The following is a 19221-nucleotide window of genomic DNA, read 5'->3' as shown; positions in this document are numbered from 1 at the left end:
AGAGTAAAACAGGTTTTACTAGTGTGTTGAAGATCCGGATTTTTATTCTAAGGGTTAAATCTCCCGAACCCCAAACATTTTTTACATGGAGAATAACTTCTATAAATAAGAAGAAAATACAATCATGTATAAACTCATGCCTCAGAAAGATCCTGCGAATTCTCTGGCCTATACCCATCAAAAATGATGTTCTATGGTACTTGATTGTTTATTCAACAGTCATCCTTATTTAAGATCTAACGTGTTTTAATATTGTGATGAAGTATTAAGTCTTTTAATTTCACATCTGTGTTATAAACTCAATGTGTTATTATGATCGTTTATGTATTTGTTACTTTTAGCTGTACTGTTTTGTGAAGGCCGAACTACGCAACATAAATTAAAAAAAAAAAAACCCAACTATTTCTGATATTTTTAAAAGAATTTATTTATCATAGAACAAGACAAACACACATTTCTTTATTTTCACTTACACTGCCAGGTGTTTTTTAATTTTAATTTTTTCTAGTTTTATTTCTGCCGACGACCTTACGTCGGATCATTTGAAAAAAAGATATTATACTCTTGAGAATTTAAAATATGTTTTCAGTTTCTATGAACTTGTGTAATTTGTAGCAGCTTCCATGATAGACTGATGTTCAATACATCAATCAGTAACGACAAGGCTTTTGCGGTCTTAGAACATGGTTGAAGCTCGCTGGCCAGTCAGTCCTTTGAAAAGAAAGACATTAATGATGAAAGAGGATAATAGTTTTTTTCTGCTAGAACATATTTTTACCTTAAAGTACTGTAAGATGATTCTGACATCATGGATTTTATTCAGATAAAAAAATATGAGAATATATTTTTTTGACAGTTGATACATTTTAAAACTCGTTCCTCTGACAAAGACACAGAGATCGCAAAACATTTATTTGTCCTTTGGAAATAAACTCCTTGTAAGATCTAAATAATGATTTTAATGATAATGATTTTAAGTTATATAAACTGCTCTAAATTTAACCAAGCAATATACAGGTAATGAATTGATACACCTATAATGATGTATAACTTGCTGGATTAAGTATTGAAGGAAAAGTGAAATCATACACATAGCTTAGCTTTAACAGTTCAACCGTAGTTCCATCTGGAAACGTCCAAAAATATCCACTGCAGTTAAGTATTACCGTCTGGTGTAAAAACGAAACCACAACTGTTACTACTACACACATACAGTCAAATCAACAATACATCGTGTTATAAAAAAACAAATTATCTGCATTTCCTCCACATTTTAAATAATCATGTACCGGTTTTAAAAGCTATAAGTAAATAGTCCAACAATATGCCAGCTCTTTGTCAAACCACAATGTCCATTCGAAGTCCAGGGTCATAAAAATGTAAATTTTCTTTGTTTTTCTTTTAGACGAATATGCACGGTGTATTATAATTGTGCAAAAAAAAAAAAGAAAAAAAAAGAAAATGTTTTTTTTTTTCCAAAAAAAATCCTAATGTTTTAAAACCACAGGAGCCGAAATTTTGTATTAATCTTGTATGTCAGTCTTGTTTGTCTATATTACAATAAACACGATAATTTGAATATCATTTTTGTTATGTAGACGATATTTCATATATTAGTACTTCATTGCGTTTTTTGCTTTCTTTCAACTTTTGGACAATTTCCGGAAAAAAAGTGGTTACTCAAAAGCCAATAACCTGAATAAACCTTGATGGACAAAATATCATATTTAATTATTAAATTGTATGCGCAGGCTTCTATCAACTGTTGAACGATTTTCGGTAACCGGAACTTATTCTTTACTACATTTCCGGACGATCGCGATAACTTGAGTACTATTTCAATTATGTTGACGAAATGTAAGAGCTTATACTTTGATTACTTTCATGTTTTTAGTATTCTCCAATAACCAGAAATGGTTCTTTACCTCCTTTCTGGTTTTTTAAAAGACCGACATCATAATTATCTTTCCAGGTATGTGGACAGAATTGCATTGATAAGCATGAGTTTATTTTCTTGACTTTATACCATTTCAAATTACTCAAAAATCATAAGAATAGTAATTTTAAATCACTTTTAGATAGAATTTTTTTTTCTGCACGATTCTTTTCTATGTATGATATAATGGAAAATTACTGATTTAAAATGGTATATTTAGCTTTATTTGCAATCTCTAACAAATCATTGAAATATGCTCATTTTTGTAATTTTCTCAAAAAGCATATTTTAATAAATCTTCACTTCAATGTGAATTCTCAGGCAAAAGGTAAGCAAGTGCCTTGTAGTCCAAATGCACTGAAAGTGCTATTCCCCATACTGTTACATGTGAAAATATGTTAAAGTTTAGTAGAGATCACTCCTGCTTTATTTTTAATTGCATAAAAATAATGCGATTAAGTATGCATAAAGTATAAAATTCAGCCTCTTACCCACTCTGTTGTTCTGTATATGAATTGATCATTAGCGTTACCCAAACGACTATATAGAAATTCTTCTGTAGATTCACTAGCCATGTTGGCAGTCCAGTTTTCTGGCAAAACTCCAGCAGTTAGGCTAAAATGTATGTACAGTATTACAATTGTTATCTATCTATCTATCTATCTATATACTACTAAAACTCAAGTTTGTTTACATGTTTGAATATTTATTTTTTTGTTTATTTTTTTGTTTATTTATTTATTTATTTTTTTGTTTGTCTGATTTGCTACTGGAGAAAATCTGCTCCTTGTGGAGAGCTGTAAAATAGTATGTAGGTAGAGAACAATTTTTGTTTTCAGACAGACTGTTAATCACAAATTTATTTAAAGGCGTTAATTAATTTAATTAATTTATTGATTTATTCATAGGTAGATTAACCACATTAATTTTAAAAGATTAGAAAAACGACTTGACTTGACTGAATAGTGACGGCACATTATTTGTTTAATTTTTTAGCACAATAAGATGGCGGCTTCCATCATAGACTTTGTGGCCCATTCAAAAGTTTAACGCGTTCTAAAGCTAATTTTCTGTCGGCTATGATATTTTAACAATACGTCCGTTTGCTGTATTTATTACGTTCCAACACTTACATCAATTTTCAACGGTCTTTTTCATTTAGTTTTACGATAAATTTCTCTAGATCTACAGATCAGCTGTCGAAGGAAGAACAAGCGTCAAGTTCAAGTTATGAATCTAGATCTAGATCTAGGGCACTAGAATTTACGTAAATTCTACATCTAGAATCTATTTTAGGCCTTAATTATTTTATATAAATCTTTGTTTAGCTTCAACGAACATCTAATTCGAGAATACATGGGATTTATCTATCTAGGTTCTAGATCTAGATATAGTAGGATTACTCACTAACTTGGAGGCGTGGTCGGTTGCTAACAACAATGGCGCCCGCACCGGACGCATGACTTCAGAAAATTTTTAGGCTATATTTACCACGAGCAAAATGGCGGGTTTTCACGTTATATAAACATGCTATAGGTGGCCAGGGCTAGATATGTCAGAAAAGCATTTTAAAATTTGCTTTGGAGAATGAAGGCTAAATTTTAAATCGGTGTCATTAAAATTAATAGAACTTTTAAAAAGATCACCTGTGACGTGATGTTATATATGGATGACCCCCGAGTGAATAGTGACGTCACATGATTTATTTACTTTTTAAAACAACAATGGCGGTTCTATCGAAGATTGTGTTGCCAATTCAGATCCTTAACGCGTTCTAAAGCTAATTTTCTGTCGGCTATAGCTTTAATGATACGTCCGTTTGCTGTTTTTATTACGTTCCAATGCTTATATCAATTTTAAACAATCTTTTTCATTTAATTATAAAATAAATCTGGACTATATCTAGCATCTAAAAAATCAGCTGTAGAAGAAAGTTATTTATAGAATAAGATCTAGAATCTAGGTCAAACAATCATAATTAGTTAAAAAAGACAATTCATTTTAAAATCAGAATACATTTTTGAGTTTCTTTAATAAACTATTTTAATCCTTAAATACTTAATATAAATCTTTGCTTTTTTAGCTTCAAGAATACAAGTAATTTATCTATCTAGGGTATAGATCTAGAATTTCTAGATCTAGAATCCTTAGATCTAGATCTAGAAATCTAGATCTAGCAAGAGTTACGGCAAAAACTAGACTTATTCAAACCAGACGTAGAATCTAGATAAATTTATCTCGATCTAGATAATAATGAGTTTCTATTCTGAACTATTTCTGACCTTCATTATTTTATATAAATCTTTGTTTGTTTAGCTATACAATTGGCTAATTTAAGTTAAAATTTAATTTGAAAGATATTAGATCTAGATTTAGGACCTATGCGCGTAAATCAAGTTTCATAAGGAGACTCAAAGAATATAGCTAAAAAAAACGTCAATGATGTCACAAGTTTAGATAGCTAAGTTGGTAGTAATATTGGCTTCCATGCGGGTGTACACCTACACCTACACCAACACCTACACCAACACCAACACCAACACCTACACCTACACCTACACCTACACCTACACCTACACCTACACATACGCCTACACCTACGCCTACACCTACGCATACACCTACACCTACACCGACACCCAAATCCACATCCACATCCACATCCACATCCACATTTCCATCTCCATCTCCATCTCCATCTCCATCTCCATCTCCATCTTCATCCACATCCACATCTACATCTACATCTACACTACTATTGTGTTTTTATTTTGAGCAATTGCTTTTGTATTCATTGTTTACGCGAGAATAAATGACATCATATTATTGTGTGTGCTTTTTCGGCTTTAGACTATTTTCTACAATATGTTCCATGTGACGTCACGTTTCGTTATCCATATTACTATGCATGTTTTATCTTTTCTTGTGTTTTCTCGATAGTAAAAGTGTTCCCAACAGATATATAGATACACAGACAGCAAAACTATTAATATAGGACGAGATAAATGGCCCGTGGAGGGAGAGATACAACGGGCACTAGTTTGATAGGTTGTTTTTTTCTCAACCTAGCTTCCGTTGTATCTCTCCCTAAGCGGGCCATTTATCTAGTAGGCATAGATTAATGTACAGCTGATGTCAATTGAAAGAAAATCAATTTTAGTGAAATACATAAAAACATAAAAATGTCTAATTTTATTGTTAAAAATGAGTATGCACTTATGTATATTCTTTACATAATATAGATATCCGCAATGGTATTATACTCCAGTATAAAGTGAAAACCTCTAGCATTTAACTACATAGTTCTTTATTTAAAGCTTTACACTTTATATTACTACTAGCCGTCCCGGCCAGGCCCTGCTCTGGCTTCTGTGAAAAACCTTTCTGTTAAAGACCATTACCTGTGTGTTTAGTAGTCATCATAAACCCGGCATTGCCCACCCAAACCACAACCAACCAAAACAACAAAACGCAAACATAACGCTAACACAATTGCAAATACAAACGAAAACAAAAACCTAACAACAAACCCAACCACAACCACAAACACTAATACAAACACAAAGAAAAAACAAACAAAAAAGCTAACGAAAACAAAAACCTAACAACAAACCCAACCACAAACACCAATACCAACAAAAAAAAAAACAACGAAAAAGCAAACGAAAACAAACCAAATCCAAACGCAAAACCAACCAAAAACACAAATACAAACCCAAACAAAAAAAAAACACAAACAAAAACGAAAAAAGGAAGAACAAAAACGAACCAAATCAAAACGCAACCACTAACGCAAACCCACCTAAACACAAAGAAAACACTAACGCGAACATAAACGCCCGGAGCGGAATCACCTGTTTTAGCTTAATGAACGACTATAGTACCCCAACTTATTCACAGTCTTTTGCACTCACTTAAACGAACGCGCCTGTTTCAATTTAATGAACAATTTTAATACTCCAAGCTTATCCGTAAAATACCTACAACATTTGCACTTGATCAATCCCCGCTAATTATGTAATTATTTTTTTTCCCAACACCAAAATAAAGTAATAAAAAGTAAATTCTTTTCCACTAATGCAATGGTTTTATAAAGGGAAGTAATTGTGTTTTCCTAATTTATCAAAGGGAAGTAAGTGCTATAGGACTAAATAAAGACATAATTAGAATTTTTGTAAAAGATGATATTTTTTAAAAACTTGTGTTTAATGAACATGCCGACAATTATTACTATAATTTGAAAAATGAAAATTATTTCCCAACACTTTCAATAGTAATTTTTTAACTCATAAATTTAGACAAATGCGCACGCTAATTGTCTAACACTTAAATCTATCGAAGACCAACGACAAACATATGTTTTACATACAGAACTGAGCTTTATATATTAGATTGATTAATAACTATCGGAGTAGACCTAGTTTGTCTTAACAACCTAATGAATTAAAAAAAAAATAACCTCTACTCAGGATACTCTGTTTATCCCTTTAAATATTTTAAATACTGCCTATTATTTATACTGTTTACTAATTATTATTCTATCATTCGGTTTGCGGATTTGCGGACAAGCTAGGGGTTTTATAGGAGAGGCGTAGCGAGGGGGGGGGGGGCATATGTCCACGGGTGCCGACCTTAGAGGCGCCAAAGTGGGTTGAAAAAATTTGCGCGAGGGGGGGGGGTGGAAATCGAAAGTTTTAGGGCGGGGGACAGGGGTGCAAATCGAAAGTTTGAGGGGATGCAAATAACCGGAAAGGGCGCGATTTGGTGCTACGGGCTAGACTGTGAGCAATATGCCTATATGATTGCATTTAAATTGTGTTTATGTTATGAGTGTTGTGTTTATTTTTTCGTTTGTGTTTTTTTTTTTGCGTTCGTTTGTGTTGTATTTAGTTTTGTTCTGTTCCCAAGTTGGTACATTTAAAAAAGATTTACCGTGGCGGAGCACGGGATGCAGCTAGTATAAAGTATAGTGCTGTTGATGTACTTGTTTTAAATTGCAAAATAGTATATTTTAGTTTTTTTTTTAAATAAAAAAGGCAGAGTAAAAAAATACGACGCAGCATTCATATATATATATATATATATATATATATATATATATATATATATATATATATATATATATATATATATATATGTATATATTAAAAAGACTTACTTCTTTTCAGGTGTGTACCATTTTTCCGAAATTGTCCCGTTTACTATTTTTATTGCATCAACTTCAAATGTAACAATGCCATCTTTTTTTGTTTTGCGGAAGGAAAATTTCTGTTCCTAAACACAATATATAAATTCATATTATATAAGTTTACTAGCCGTCCCGGCAAGGCCCTGCACTGGCCTTGGTGAGAAACCTATCTGTAAAGAACCATGACATGTGTATTTAGTAATCAGCATATATCCCGGAATTGCCCCCCCCCCCCCTAAACACAAACTCAACAAAATCACAATACAAACACGACACAAACACAACACAAACACAATACAAACACAATACAAACACAACACAAACACAACACAACACACTAAAAACACAACACAACGCAAACACAATCACAACACAATCACAATCACAACACAATCACAACACAAACACAATACAACGTAATACAAACACAATACAAACAAAACACAAACACAACATAAACACAACATAAACGCAACACATTCACAACACAATCACAACACAATCACAACACAAACACAATACAAACACGACACAAACACAATACAAACACAACACAAACACAACACAACACACTAAAAACACAACACAACGCAAACACAACACATTCACAACACAAACACAATACAAACACTACACAAAAACAACACAAACACAACACAAACACAACACAAACACAACACAATCACAACACAAACACACTAAAAACACAACACAACGCAAACACAACACATTCACAACACAAACACAATACAAACACAACACAAACACAACACAAACACAACATAAACACAACACAAACACAAAACAACACGACTCAATACAAACACAACACAAACCGGTATGGCTAGTATTATATAAAATCGTATATCTTCTTGTAGTTTGGTGCAGGTGTCTATAAAAGAGCTTTCTGGTGAGACCGACAAAAGCGAACTCCTTCGTGCGCAAACAAGGCCAGACACAAACGAAAACGCGAACAAAGACAGAAATAATAACCTGCAGGAATTCCCGTTCCCGAATAAAGATGTAATTTGTTACTTCAACTGTCTTTGATTAAAAATAATAAGAAGAAAACAGTACGTTCAGTGTATAGAATAATTAAAATACGGTATTAAAAATACCTGTCTGGGCTCCGGAGGATGCCCGTATTCGATTCACTTAAAGATTATAGTAACCTTTATTATCCATAGTCTATCGTACCGTTTAAAGCAAAATTATGCACCAAAGCCCAGGGCACCAAATTGAACCCTAGTGGGGCGCCGGCGGGAGCGCCTGTTTCAATTTAGTGAATAATTATAATACTCAAAGCTTATCCGTTAACGGAAAGAAATAAACATATAGGACATGTAGGACCTGGCTTATTAACTGTTATTGATTTATAAAATAATTAGTACACAGTACGTTCAGTGTATAGAATAAATAAAAGGCGGTATTAAAAAATACCTACCACATTGCACTTGATCGATCCCCGCTAGTTATGTAATTATTTTTTCCCAACACCAAAACAAAGTAAAAAAGTAAATTCTTTCACCCGATGTAATGTTTTTTAAGGAAAGTATTTGCGTTTTCCTAATTTATCAAGGGAAGTAATAAGTGCTAAAGGACTAAATATAAATAATTTTCAAACATAATTAAAATTTTGAAAATGATGATATCTTTTTAAAATTTTGTGAAATGAACATGCTGGCAATTATTATCGTAAGTTTGAAAAATGAAAATTGTTTTACAATACTTTCAGTTTAAATTTTTTAAGCCATAAATTTAGACAATGAGTACCTTTGACATTTAACACTTGAGGCAATAGAAGTATCATTTTTTCTTATATTTCTTTTTAATCCTCGATCACAAGCATTTTACATACAAAATATACGTATAAATCTTAAAAATCAGAGCCCTACACGACCAACCCCAACACGTCCAACCACAAAGGACAGGACCACAACAAAAAGGAAAACTTTTACACCCAATTCACTAATCCCAAAACAGACTAAGGCGGACCAGGTATTAAAAGCAGTGTAAGTAACCTCACAATTATAACCCTCAACATACAAAGCACAAAATACAAAGGCAAGTACGTAAGACAATTAATCGACAAACATAAACCTGACTTCATTTTACTACAAGAAACTAACTACAAAAATAAATTCACTGCAGACAAATTCACTCACAACTTAGGGTTAACTCAAGCACACCACAGCTACAGTTCACTGATCACGGGTAGTGGGTCAACAATTTTTAACACATCAAACAAGTTCAACATAACAGATAAGCACGCCGACTCTGAAGGAAAATTAGCAATAGTTACAATCGAGCGACAAGGGGGAAAACTAAGCATAGTCAATGTACACGGACCACATAGACCCAAAGACAGTAAATTTTATGAAAACCCGGAACAATTATTAACTAACAGATACAACCAACATGACATTATTTTGGCCGGGGACTTCAATTTCGTGGAAGACAGATTAGACATTGTAGTAGGGGTGTCAAACTGATTTTTTAAAACGGTCCCAAAGCTTTTTTGAAAGTTGCTATGTCAAGAACTCATGATTCTAAGATAGTGTGCACTGCATTTGTTCATGTATCTCAAGTAGTAAAAAAGTTATGGCGTTTTAAAAAATTGGTTTTTAATTTTTTTTTTTCAACATCCTAAAAAGTTCCATGTTTGAGAGGTTATATCTATAAAAGTATATGTCACAAACACAAACTTTTGAACTCAACACACACATACTGTAATATATTGAGATAATTGTGAGGTCAAGGGAACTCACTCTTCTTGTATTAGTTATATTTATAATGTTGTTATTATGAGTGATGTCTCTTATATGTTGTTCTTCCTCTTCCGGTTAACAAATAATAAAGATGGCTTCATGCTGATGGCTTCTGTCTCCGTTGTATTCATAATCTATCACATTGGCGACGAGGATAAATAATCCACTAGAAAGAGCACCTACTTACTCAAAAAAGAGGTTTGCTAGAGCATATTGGCTAAGTATTTCTAGGAAAATGGCGCTGTATGGCCAAATAAAAGAATTTGATTCGAATGATGAAATCATTCATGATTATCTAGATAGGTTAAGCTTTTACCTTGAAGCTAACGACGTGACGATAGAAGCCAAAAAGAGAGCTGTTTTGTTAACAGTCATAGGGCCTCAACAATTTAGGCTATTAAAGGACTTATGCGCACCAGCTAGTCTAACTACCAAGAGCTTTAACGAGCTGAGCAAATTGCTAACAGACCACCATGTGCCTGCCCCATCAAAGTTTCTATGTCGAGCTGGATTTGACGGTAGGACTCGTCAACCAAACGAGTCAATATCAGAATATGTTGCTGCTTTACGTCATTTAAGTAGATTCTGTGAATTCGGCGATACGCTGTCTGACAGACTATGTGAAAAGTTTGTGACAGGTGTAAACAGTCCTGATGTTCAAAGAAAGTTGCTGCTCGAGTCAGATCTCACATTAGAAAAAGCAATACAACTTGCAACTTCATTCCAGCAGTCATCCGAGGCGGCGAGATCTCTAACGTCATCAGAGATCCATGCAGTAAACAGCAGGTTAGTCAACAAACACCAACCCCATCAGAGCATTTCAACTTATGCTAAACAGCCTGCACGTTTAAAGCCTAGATCTAAATCTAGTAATAATGATCAAAAATGTCATCGATGCAAAGGTCCCCATGCATCTCATCGATGCAAGTTCAAGTTAGCAACTTGTTATAAGTGCAGTAAGCAAGGTCACGTTGCTAAGGCCTGCTTTGCAAAGTCTTCGTCTGTTGCTAAATCTAGCCAGTCAAGACAGTACCGCAACCAAAGGCAGCACTATGTTAACTCTCACCAAGACTACCTAACCCAACCAATGAACCACTCTACCTGTGAAAATGCTCAAACTGACTCGCAGCCGGATTTCAACCTGTTCTCTGTGAAATCAATAAGTCATGCTCCCATCAATGTACTAGTTAATATCAACGGTAAGAGCATCAGCTTCCAACTTGACACTGGAGCATCTCTAACAGTCATCACAAAGAAGGACTTTGACGCTGTCACAGGAGGATCAGTGCCTCTACAACCATGTCACAAGTGTCTAACAACATACACTGGTGACAATGTTCCGGTAAGAGGAGAGTGTATGGTTCATGTAAGTTATAATGGTCAAAGTGTTAAACTTCCTCTTCTTGTGGTTGAAGGAAATGGACCACCATTACTAGGTAGGAACTGGTTAGTTGATCTTAAGTTAAATTGGGAGAGTATATGTTCATTGAACAATGCAAGAGAATCTAGTCTTACTTCAATAGATAAAGTTATATCTGAAAATGAAAGTGTTTTTGGTAATCCTGGATTACTAAATGATAGAACAGTAAAGATAAGCATTAAAGACACAAATCCAAGATACTGCAAAGCTAGAGTTCCACCTTATGCAATGAGGGATAAAGTTAAAAATGAGCTAAGTAGATTGGAATCTAATGGCATCATAAAGAAGGTAGACTATTCCGATTGGGCAACGCCCATTGTGCCAGTGTTAAAGAAGGATGGTTCTGTAAGAATTTGTGGAGACTATAAAGTCCACTGAATAAGCAAATAGAGCTAAATAGGTACCCTATTCCTAACATTGAGGAAATTTCTTTGAATTTGGCAGGAGGAGACAAATTCACTGAATTAGACTTTAGTCATGCTTACACTCAACTAGAACTGCATCCAGATTCAAAAGTCTATACGACAATAAACACACATAAAGGACTCTACCAATATGAAAGACTATGTTTTGGTATATCATCCAGCCCTGGAATTTTCCAAGCTGTCATGGACAGTATTTTTAAGGATATTCCAAATGTTTGTGTTTACTTTGACAATGTGTACATAACTGGTAAGAATGACACTGAACATCTTAAAACACTAGATAAAGTTTTGAAAATAGTTGGTGAAAAAGGTTTAAAGATAAACAAAGATAAATGTCAATTCATGCTGACAGAAATTAGTTTTCTTGGTTATATTTTAAGCAAGCAAGGTATCAGACCTCAACCTGAGAAAACAAAAGCCATTAAAGAAGCACCCAAACCTGAAAATACCCAACAACTGAGAGCTTTTTTGGGCTTGATAAATTACTATGCAAAGTTCATAGGAAATCTGTCTGGTAAACTATCACCACTGTACAAGCTGCTACAGAAAAATGCAACTTGGCACTAGGGTAAACAACAAGAAGCTGCTTTTAATACAGCAAAAGAAGCTTTGTCTTCTGACACCTTACTAACTCACTATGACCCAGGGAAAAGACTTATATTAACATGTGATGCTTCACCAGAAGGTGTAGGAGCAGTCTTATCCCACATAGATAAAAAGGGTGACAGACCCATTGCTTTTGCCAGTAGATCTTTGAACCAGGCTGAGAAAAATTATTCTCAGTTAGATAGGGAAGGTTTAGGCATCATTTTTGGTGTTAAGAAATTTCATAAGTTTCTGTTTGGTAGGAAGTTCACCATCTTTACAGATCATAAACCATTGCTAGGTTTATTTGGAGAAAACAAAACCCTACCTGAGCATGCCTCACCAAGAATTCAAAGATGGGCTATCACACTAACTGCATACAATTATGAATTGAGATACAAACCTGGATCTGAGAATAGTGCAGATAGTCTTAGTAGATTACCTTTAAAAAACCAAAGCCTTAGCTATATACCAGAAGATGTATTTGTTCTCTTCACTATCATGGATAACTCCAATATAAATGTGAATGATATTAAAAGAGAAACACAAAAAGATGAGTGCTTAATAAAAGTATATGAGTACTGTAAGAATGGTTGGCCTGAAGAGTCTGTGAATGATGACTTAAGGCCATATAAAATAAGAAAAATGGAATTAAGTCTAAAAGATGGAGAAGATGCAGTCCATTATTAGTCAGAGTTGTCTAAACAAAGTATTTATAACTTAATAAATGATTATGGTGATATGGCAATTTCAAATGCTTTTAAAGAGAATACATTAGTAAGAAAGAATGTGATCATCAAACAACTTTGCTAACATCATTAGCACTTACAGAAACTAAAAGGGTAACATCAAAAGAAAAAAAAAAGAATTTTGCCATTTAATACACCCACTTCAAATACTGGATCACAGTTGCAAATTGATATGGTCCAGGATAGTACTTTTAAACAGTATTTTTGGTTACCAACAAGCACTATCAGATTACATGAGAAAATTGATCAATCAAAGAAATCTATGTCAGTTAAGGATCTGAATAATAGCATAATACTTTCAGATGCCAATTCAAAAATAGTCCCATTAAATCATGACAAAACATCCACTGAAGAGAATTTGGATATAATGAGAATGTGTATCTAAGAAATTATGGGAGAAGGGAAAAATGGATACCAGGTCAAATTGTTCAATGTACAGGACCTGTGTCTTATAAAGTAAAAACAAGTGATGGACTTATTGTCCGTAGACATGCAGACCAGTTAAAAATAACTTGTGCAGATAATAAGTGTGAATCTGTCAATCCCACCAAATCTGATCTGTTCACACCAACTCAGTTTGTTCCACAACCAAGTTCTGTTGATATGAGTGAACCAAGTTGTCTAGAGTCAGAAAATGTAAATTCTGGAGTTAATGATTTAAATCCTAGACCTCCTGAGATAGAGAATCCAGATGGTCAGAATCTTGAGGCACCAAATCAAAAGCCACTGAGAAGGTCAAGCAGGACAATCAAAGTCCCAAATAAGTTAGACCTATGATTTTAAAGGTCAAAAGGACTTTGACATCATTGTTTTATATTTTAATTATGTTGTAACATATTGTGCATTGTTTGTAAGGATGTAATCTACCATAATTTTCATGTTACAATATAATTGGTGATTTTAGGATACTATCAATTGTTCTATGGAGAGATGTGTTGTTGTGTTCTAAGGGTAAAGGGATGTAATATATTGAGATAATTGTGAGGTCAAGGGAACTCACTCTTCTTGTATTAGTTATATTTATAATGTTGTTATTATGAGTGATGTCCCTTATATGTTGTTCTTCCTCTTCCGGTTAACAAATAATAAAGATGGCTTCATGCTGATGGCTTCTGTCTCCGTTGTATTCATAATCTATCACACATACAGAGAGTACAGACTCAATTTTTTTCAAACCTCAAAAATAAGTACATCATTTAAATTAATTGCATTGAAATTGGTTTTTCTCACTTTTTGAAAAAATTGAAAAGGGAAGTAAAAAACACATTTTGTACATTTCCCATATTCTGCTAACATCCCACTTATGGGACGGTTGTAAAAAATTGCTAAAATTGGTTAAAAACTAGTTAAAACACAAATTATGTTTCATTGTATTTGAAAATGGTTATACTATTGAATTTGTGTGTGTTTTGTGAAAAATTTTAATATAGAAAAAAGTTATAGCGCCGGCTTTGCAGGGGTTGTCAAAATGGCGGAAAAAAGAAAACATGCGCACAGAAAAATGCATATCTTCTAAAAAAGTAACAATTTTTTCTAACTACTTCGTTATATCACGTGTACAACAAGCGTCCCATAAGTGGGACGTTAGCAACGAATGGCCCCATGTAGATTGTTACACAAACGTCACATTAATTGGACACTAGTGAGAAACACAGATGCAAATATTTACGTTAAATGGTTATTCATGGCGAAACAATTGTTGACTAATGACTTTGTTAACTGTTGACTTTGGTGTGTTAAGTAGTATTTATAGATATTTAATTATGACCTTGACCTATATTTACTTATATAAAATTGTATAAAAAATTGAAAATATTTTTTTTTTAAAAACTTACATTTTACTTTTAAGTTTTCAGAATTACACTAACTAAAGTATTTAATTCCATTGAATATAAACTAATTTAGTATTGCTGTAAATTGACCAGTATGTAATATTAAAATAATAACCAACCAGAATAATAACAATGGTCACGATTTAGGTGAAAAAATTCAGTCATGGGGGTTGGTTAACAAAAGATGGAAAGAGTCTTTATACAAGAGAGCTCAAACTACATATAACACAAATGTCAATTAGCTGTGTACTATTGTCATGCCCCAATAATATTCACCTCCAAAGGTTCCCCATACCAGTTTTACTTTGTTAACTTTTACGAGGCTTTGTAAAGGGATTGCAGGTGCTAGATTGGTGCTAGATCGTGAGATCATACATGGATGAGAGCCATGAACACTCAATACGGGCTCCTAGAGATGAATCCGGGCCCTATAAATGAGATTTATGATGTCCTAATGTACACCTATGGAGGGGGGGGGGGGGGGATGGATAGCGAGGGTAACAAAAGAGAAGATGGCTGGATGACTTCTGGGACTGGACCGGATGGTCTTTTGCAAATTCACTGAAGGCAGAGTTTCTTCCAGGCGTCACTGAGAGGGGGGGGGGGCATCTGCCCCCAGAACAAAATAGAATTTATATAGAAAATATACTTTTACCAGTACACTACCATTTTTCCGGCCTAAACTTATAAAATTTATTTTTTTCTATTTGGATTCTAGATCTAGATCTTGAGATTCTAGATCTAGATTCTAGACTAGATCTAAATCTACGCAAAAACTAGACGTAGACGCTAAGTCGCTAAGATCTAGATTTAGACTCTACTTACTCTAGAATCTATTCCAAAAATATAATTATCTTTTAAACTATTTCAGGCCTTAATTATTTTATATAAATCTTTGTTTGTTTAGCTATGAACTGGCTAATTTGGGATAAAAAAAAGGAATTTGAAAGAATAGGCATATTCGCGTAAGTTAATTTTTCAGCCTCCGTGATTTATAATGTGCCTAAATAGCTGAGATGATAGTGTACTTAATACCACGCAGGTGGTGCGTGATCGAGACTGCTAAGTCAAACTTAATTTTTTATTTTTTTTAATATGTGAATCTTTTGATTTCAGACTATAAGGAAAGGAACTACTTCATTCAAATTTGCTTTAGATCTAGATAGATCTACTCATCAAGACGTACGCTACGAAATATATACAATTGTATCGGTCAAACTAATACAAATTACTTAAAAACAACATAATGACTATTGAATAGCCAGATTTTCTACGGAATCATTTAAGTCACTTAATCAGTGTGTGCCTGTGTTATGTTAAATGTGTCGGATTTTTAGCTAATTAGTTATTTCTTTGCTTTGGCACTAATATCGTTCAGCGTGTAGTAAAGCACATTGCGTTTTGATCAAGAACTATTTCATAAATTATTTTTCTCAAGCAAGTACGACATTTTAAAATATATTCACGTGAAACGGGTACCGATCAGGGGCGGAACTACAGTGCCGCCAGACCCCGCAATGCGGGGGGGGGGGGGGGGGGGGCACGCCATTTAGTGGCCCACGGCCGACCCTAATAATTTTTATTATAGTTTAAAAAATCTAATTTTCTTGCATTTTGACTTGATGTTTGTTTTGTAAAACGATTACCGTAGCTGCGGTTGGATTATCTTTATTCTATAGACACCACCCCACGCTCTTGTATCTTCTTTTTCCCTTTGTTTTTAAACCACTGTGAAAGCCATGTCCTCTCTCTCCTAAAATTAAATTTAACAAAGATAAGCAAACGTCCAAAACACTTCCATGACTTATTTCCCTTTTTTAAATAGTCAAATTGGGGTGTTCTTAAGCTCCTTTTAATCGATTTGTACTAAACAAATTAAAAAGCAATTACTTCTCTTACTAAATATTTTTTCATAAAGAACTTACTAAAGAATGACCTTGCATAAAAAGGAAATGTATTTAAAATTAATAATATAAATAAACCGGGAGTGATATCCCCTAAACTTTCTCGAATATTCTAATATAACACTACGTGGGATGTCAACTCGGAATATAGACATGATTTTTGTTTACTTAAACTTTTAAAAATAGAATAAAATCTCGTAGAAAAAAAAATTGCACACCAAATGAACGCCAAATAAAATGTGCATAATACTAATAATAGTGCGCAATATTATTAGTACTTTATAAATTTACATTAGTTTTTTGAGATATCAGAAATAGCGTAAATTAGTATTTCCGGTCAAAGGAAATTACCCAAAATTTGATAGAAGGTAGAGAATTAGATCTTTTACTTACATGTGAAATTTCATTTATCTATGTGAAATAGTATTCAAGTTATAGGCTTTTGAAACAGTCAAAGTAGGAAAAGAACCACTTCCGGTTATTGGAAATCGCTCAAAAGTTGATACAGATCTACGATTTTGATATAATACTTATATTTAAAATTTATCCTGTTTTCACACACACACACACACACACATACACACAGAATACGGACAAGATTGCAAAAATATGTTTTTCCGACTCAGGGAGCCCTAAAACGTCGAGATTTGCAAAAATCTCAAATTTTTTTTTTCACGATTACAACACTTTCTCTATACTTCGTATATACGAGAAAGTAATTATATATAAACCGGGAGTCTAATCATTGAACGGCGTTATAGTTTTAATAATAAAAATATACTGAAGAAATAAACTATCAAAACTAGACTCACAAACTTGTTTATTAAGTAGCTACATGCTTTTATTTATCTTACTGAACTATCAAGCCTCTAAAACTTGCTAACATCAATTTAGAAAAGCTTGATGGTGCGTTGTTAACGAAGAAAACGGCCATTTTCTTCGACCGGACCTAGAGCTACTTTAGTGATCGCTATAGTGTGTTTTGTCGATCTCGGCCTTTTTTGACCATGCTCAGAAATGATCAACAAAATATGTGTTATAACAGAAAAAAGGACCATCTTTCTGAATATGATTATAAAAAGTTATACGATGATAGAATCACATGGTAATTTTCAAATTTCTTAGTTTTTTTAACATTTAAAATATTTAGTCTATTATGCATTTTTTTGTTTTGTATCCCACTAAAGGCTATTCAATTCTGAAACATTTTACATGTATTTATAAAGAAATACATTGAACGGTCAAAAAAGGCCCGCGAGTTGAATGAGAGAGAGGTCAAAATCAGTTACTCGACTGCCGTTGAAAAATCATCTCGGTGATAGTATTCAATCGGTAAATGAGATATATTGTTTAATATCAACAACTATAAAAATTACACATAATTAGAGGACTTACAATCTACTTTTTAATGGTACCAAGTTTATTACTATATGAGCCTTTTTACTTTCTCGTATATACGTAGTATAGAGAAAGTATTGTAATCGTGCAAAAAAAAATCGAGATTTTTACAAATCTCGACGTTTTACACCTCACTGATACGGAAAAACATAATTTTGCAATCTTGTCCGTATGTCTGTGTGTGTGTCTGTGTGTCTGTGTGTCTGTGTGTCCGTGTGTAAACACGATAACTTGAGTACCGTTACAGCTAGGTTGATGAAATTTCATATATAAGTATTATATCAAAATCGTAGATCCGTATCAACTTTTGAGCGATTTCCGACAACCGGAAGTGGTACTTTTTCTACTTTGAATTTTTCAAAAGCCTATAACTTGAGTACTATTTCAGATAGATACATGAAAGTTCACATGTAAGTATAAGATCTAATTCTCTACCTTCTGTTAAATTTTGAGTAATTTCCGTTGACAGAAAGTAGTAATTTACGCTACTTCCGATTTCTCAAAAAACTAATGTAAATTTTAAAAGTACTAATAATATTGCGCACTATTATGCGATTTTTTATTTCGCGTTCACTTGGTGTGCAATTAATTTGTCTACGAGATTTTATTCTATTTTTAAAACTTTAAGTATTTAAAATGGATTAAAAATCATGTCTATAGCCCGAGTTCCCATCCCCTGTTATTTTATATAAAAATATTCGAGAAAGTTTAGGGGAGATCACTCCCGGTTTATTTATTATCGAAACTATGAAGTGAAAAGCTACTATATTTGGGCGACGCGAGCGGAAACGGCGTTTTTACGGCCGTTTGACATACCTAATTGTAGGACTAAAAGACATAATTCAAAACCGCTTAACCGCAGACAATCCACACCCCGACTTAATCAACAACATTAAAACATATTTCAATTTAGTCGACACATACAGAGCGCAATATCCACACACCATACAAACCACCAACGGAAGTAACGCATCTGGGAATAGATACCGTCTAGAAAGAATTTACGCCCCATCGAA

The 19221-nt window shown here is 33.5% G+C and overlaps 1 protein-coding gene across 1 annotated transcript in view; it reads right to left on the bottom strand.

Moving 5' to 3' along the window:
* Positions 1-409: 409 nt before the first annotated feature.
* Positions 410-19221, bottom strand: part of LOC131929410 (uncharacterized) — a 32623-nt gene continuing 13811 nt past the window's right edge. Inside the window, exons 4-7 of the mRNA XM_059285588.1 lie at positions 7095-7210; positions 2428-2551; positions 1090-1169; positions 410-711 (exon numbers count right to left, since the gene is read on the bottom strand). Coding sequence (XP_059141571.1) covers positions 651-711; positions 1090-1169; positions 2428-2551; positions 7095-7210 — 381 coding nt within the window. The 3' untranslated portion in view covers positions 410-650. The remainder of the gene's footprint in view (positions 712-1089; positions 1170-2427; positions 2552-7094; positions 7211-19221) is intronic.

Source organism: Physella acuta, unplaced genomic scaffold (genome assembly GCF_028476545.2).
Source record: "Physella acuta isolate Inbredline_101_S28 unplaced genomic scaffold, ASM2847654v3 ptg001626l, whole genome shotgun sequence".
Lineage (NCBI taxonomy): Eukaryota > Metazoa > Mollusca > Gastropoda > Physidae > Physella > Physella acuta.
Note: the sequence above shows the minus strand (reverse complement) of the source record. Positions and strands in the feature narration are given on the sequence as shown.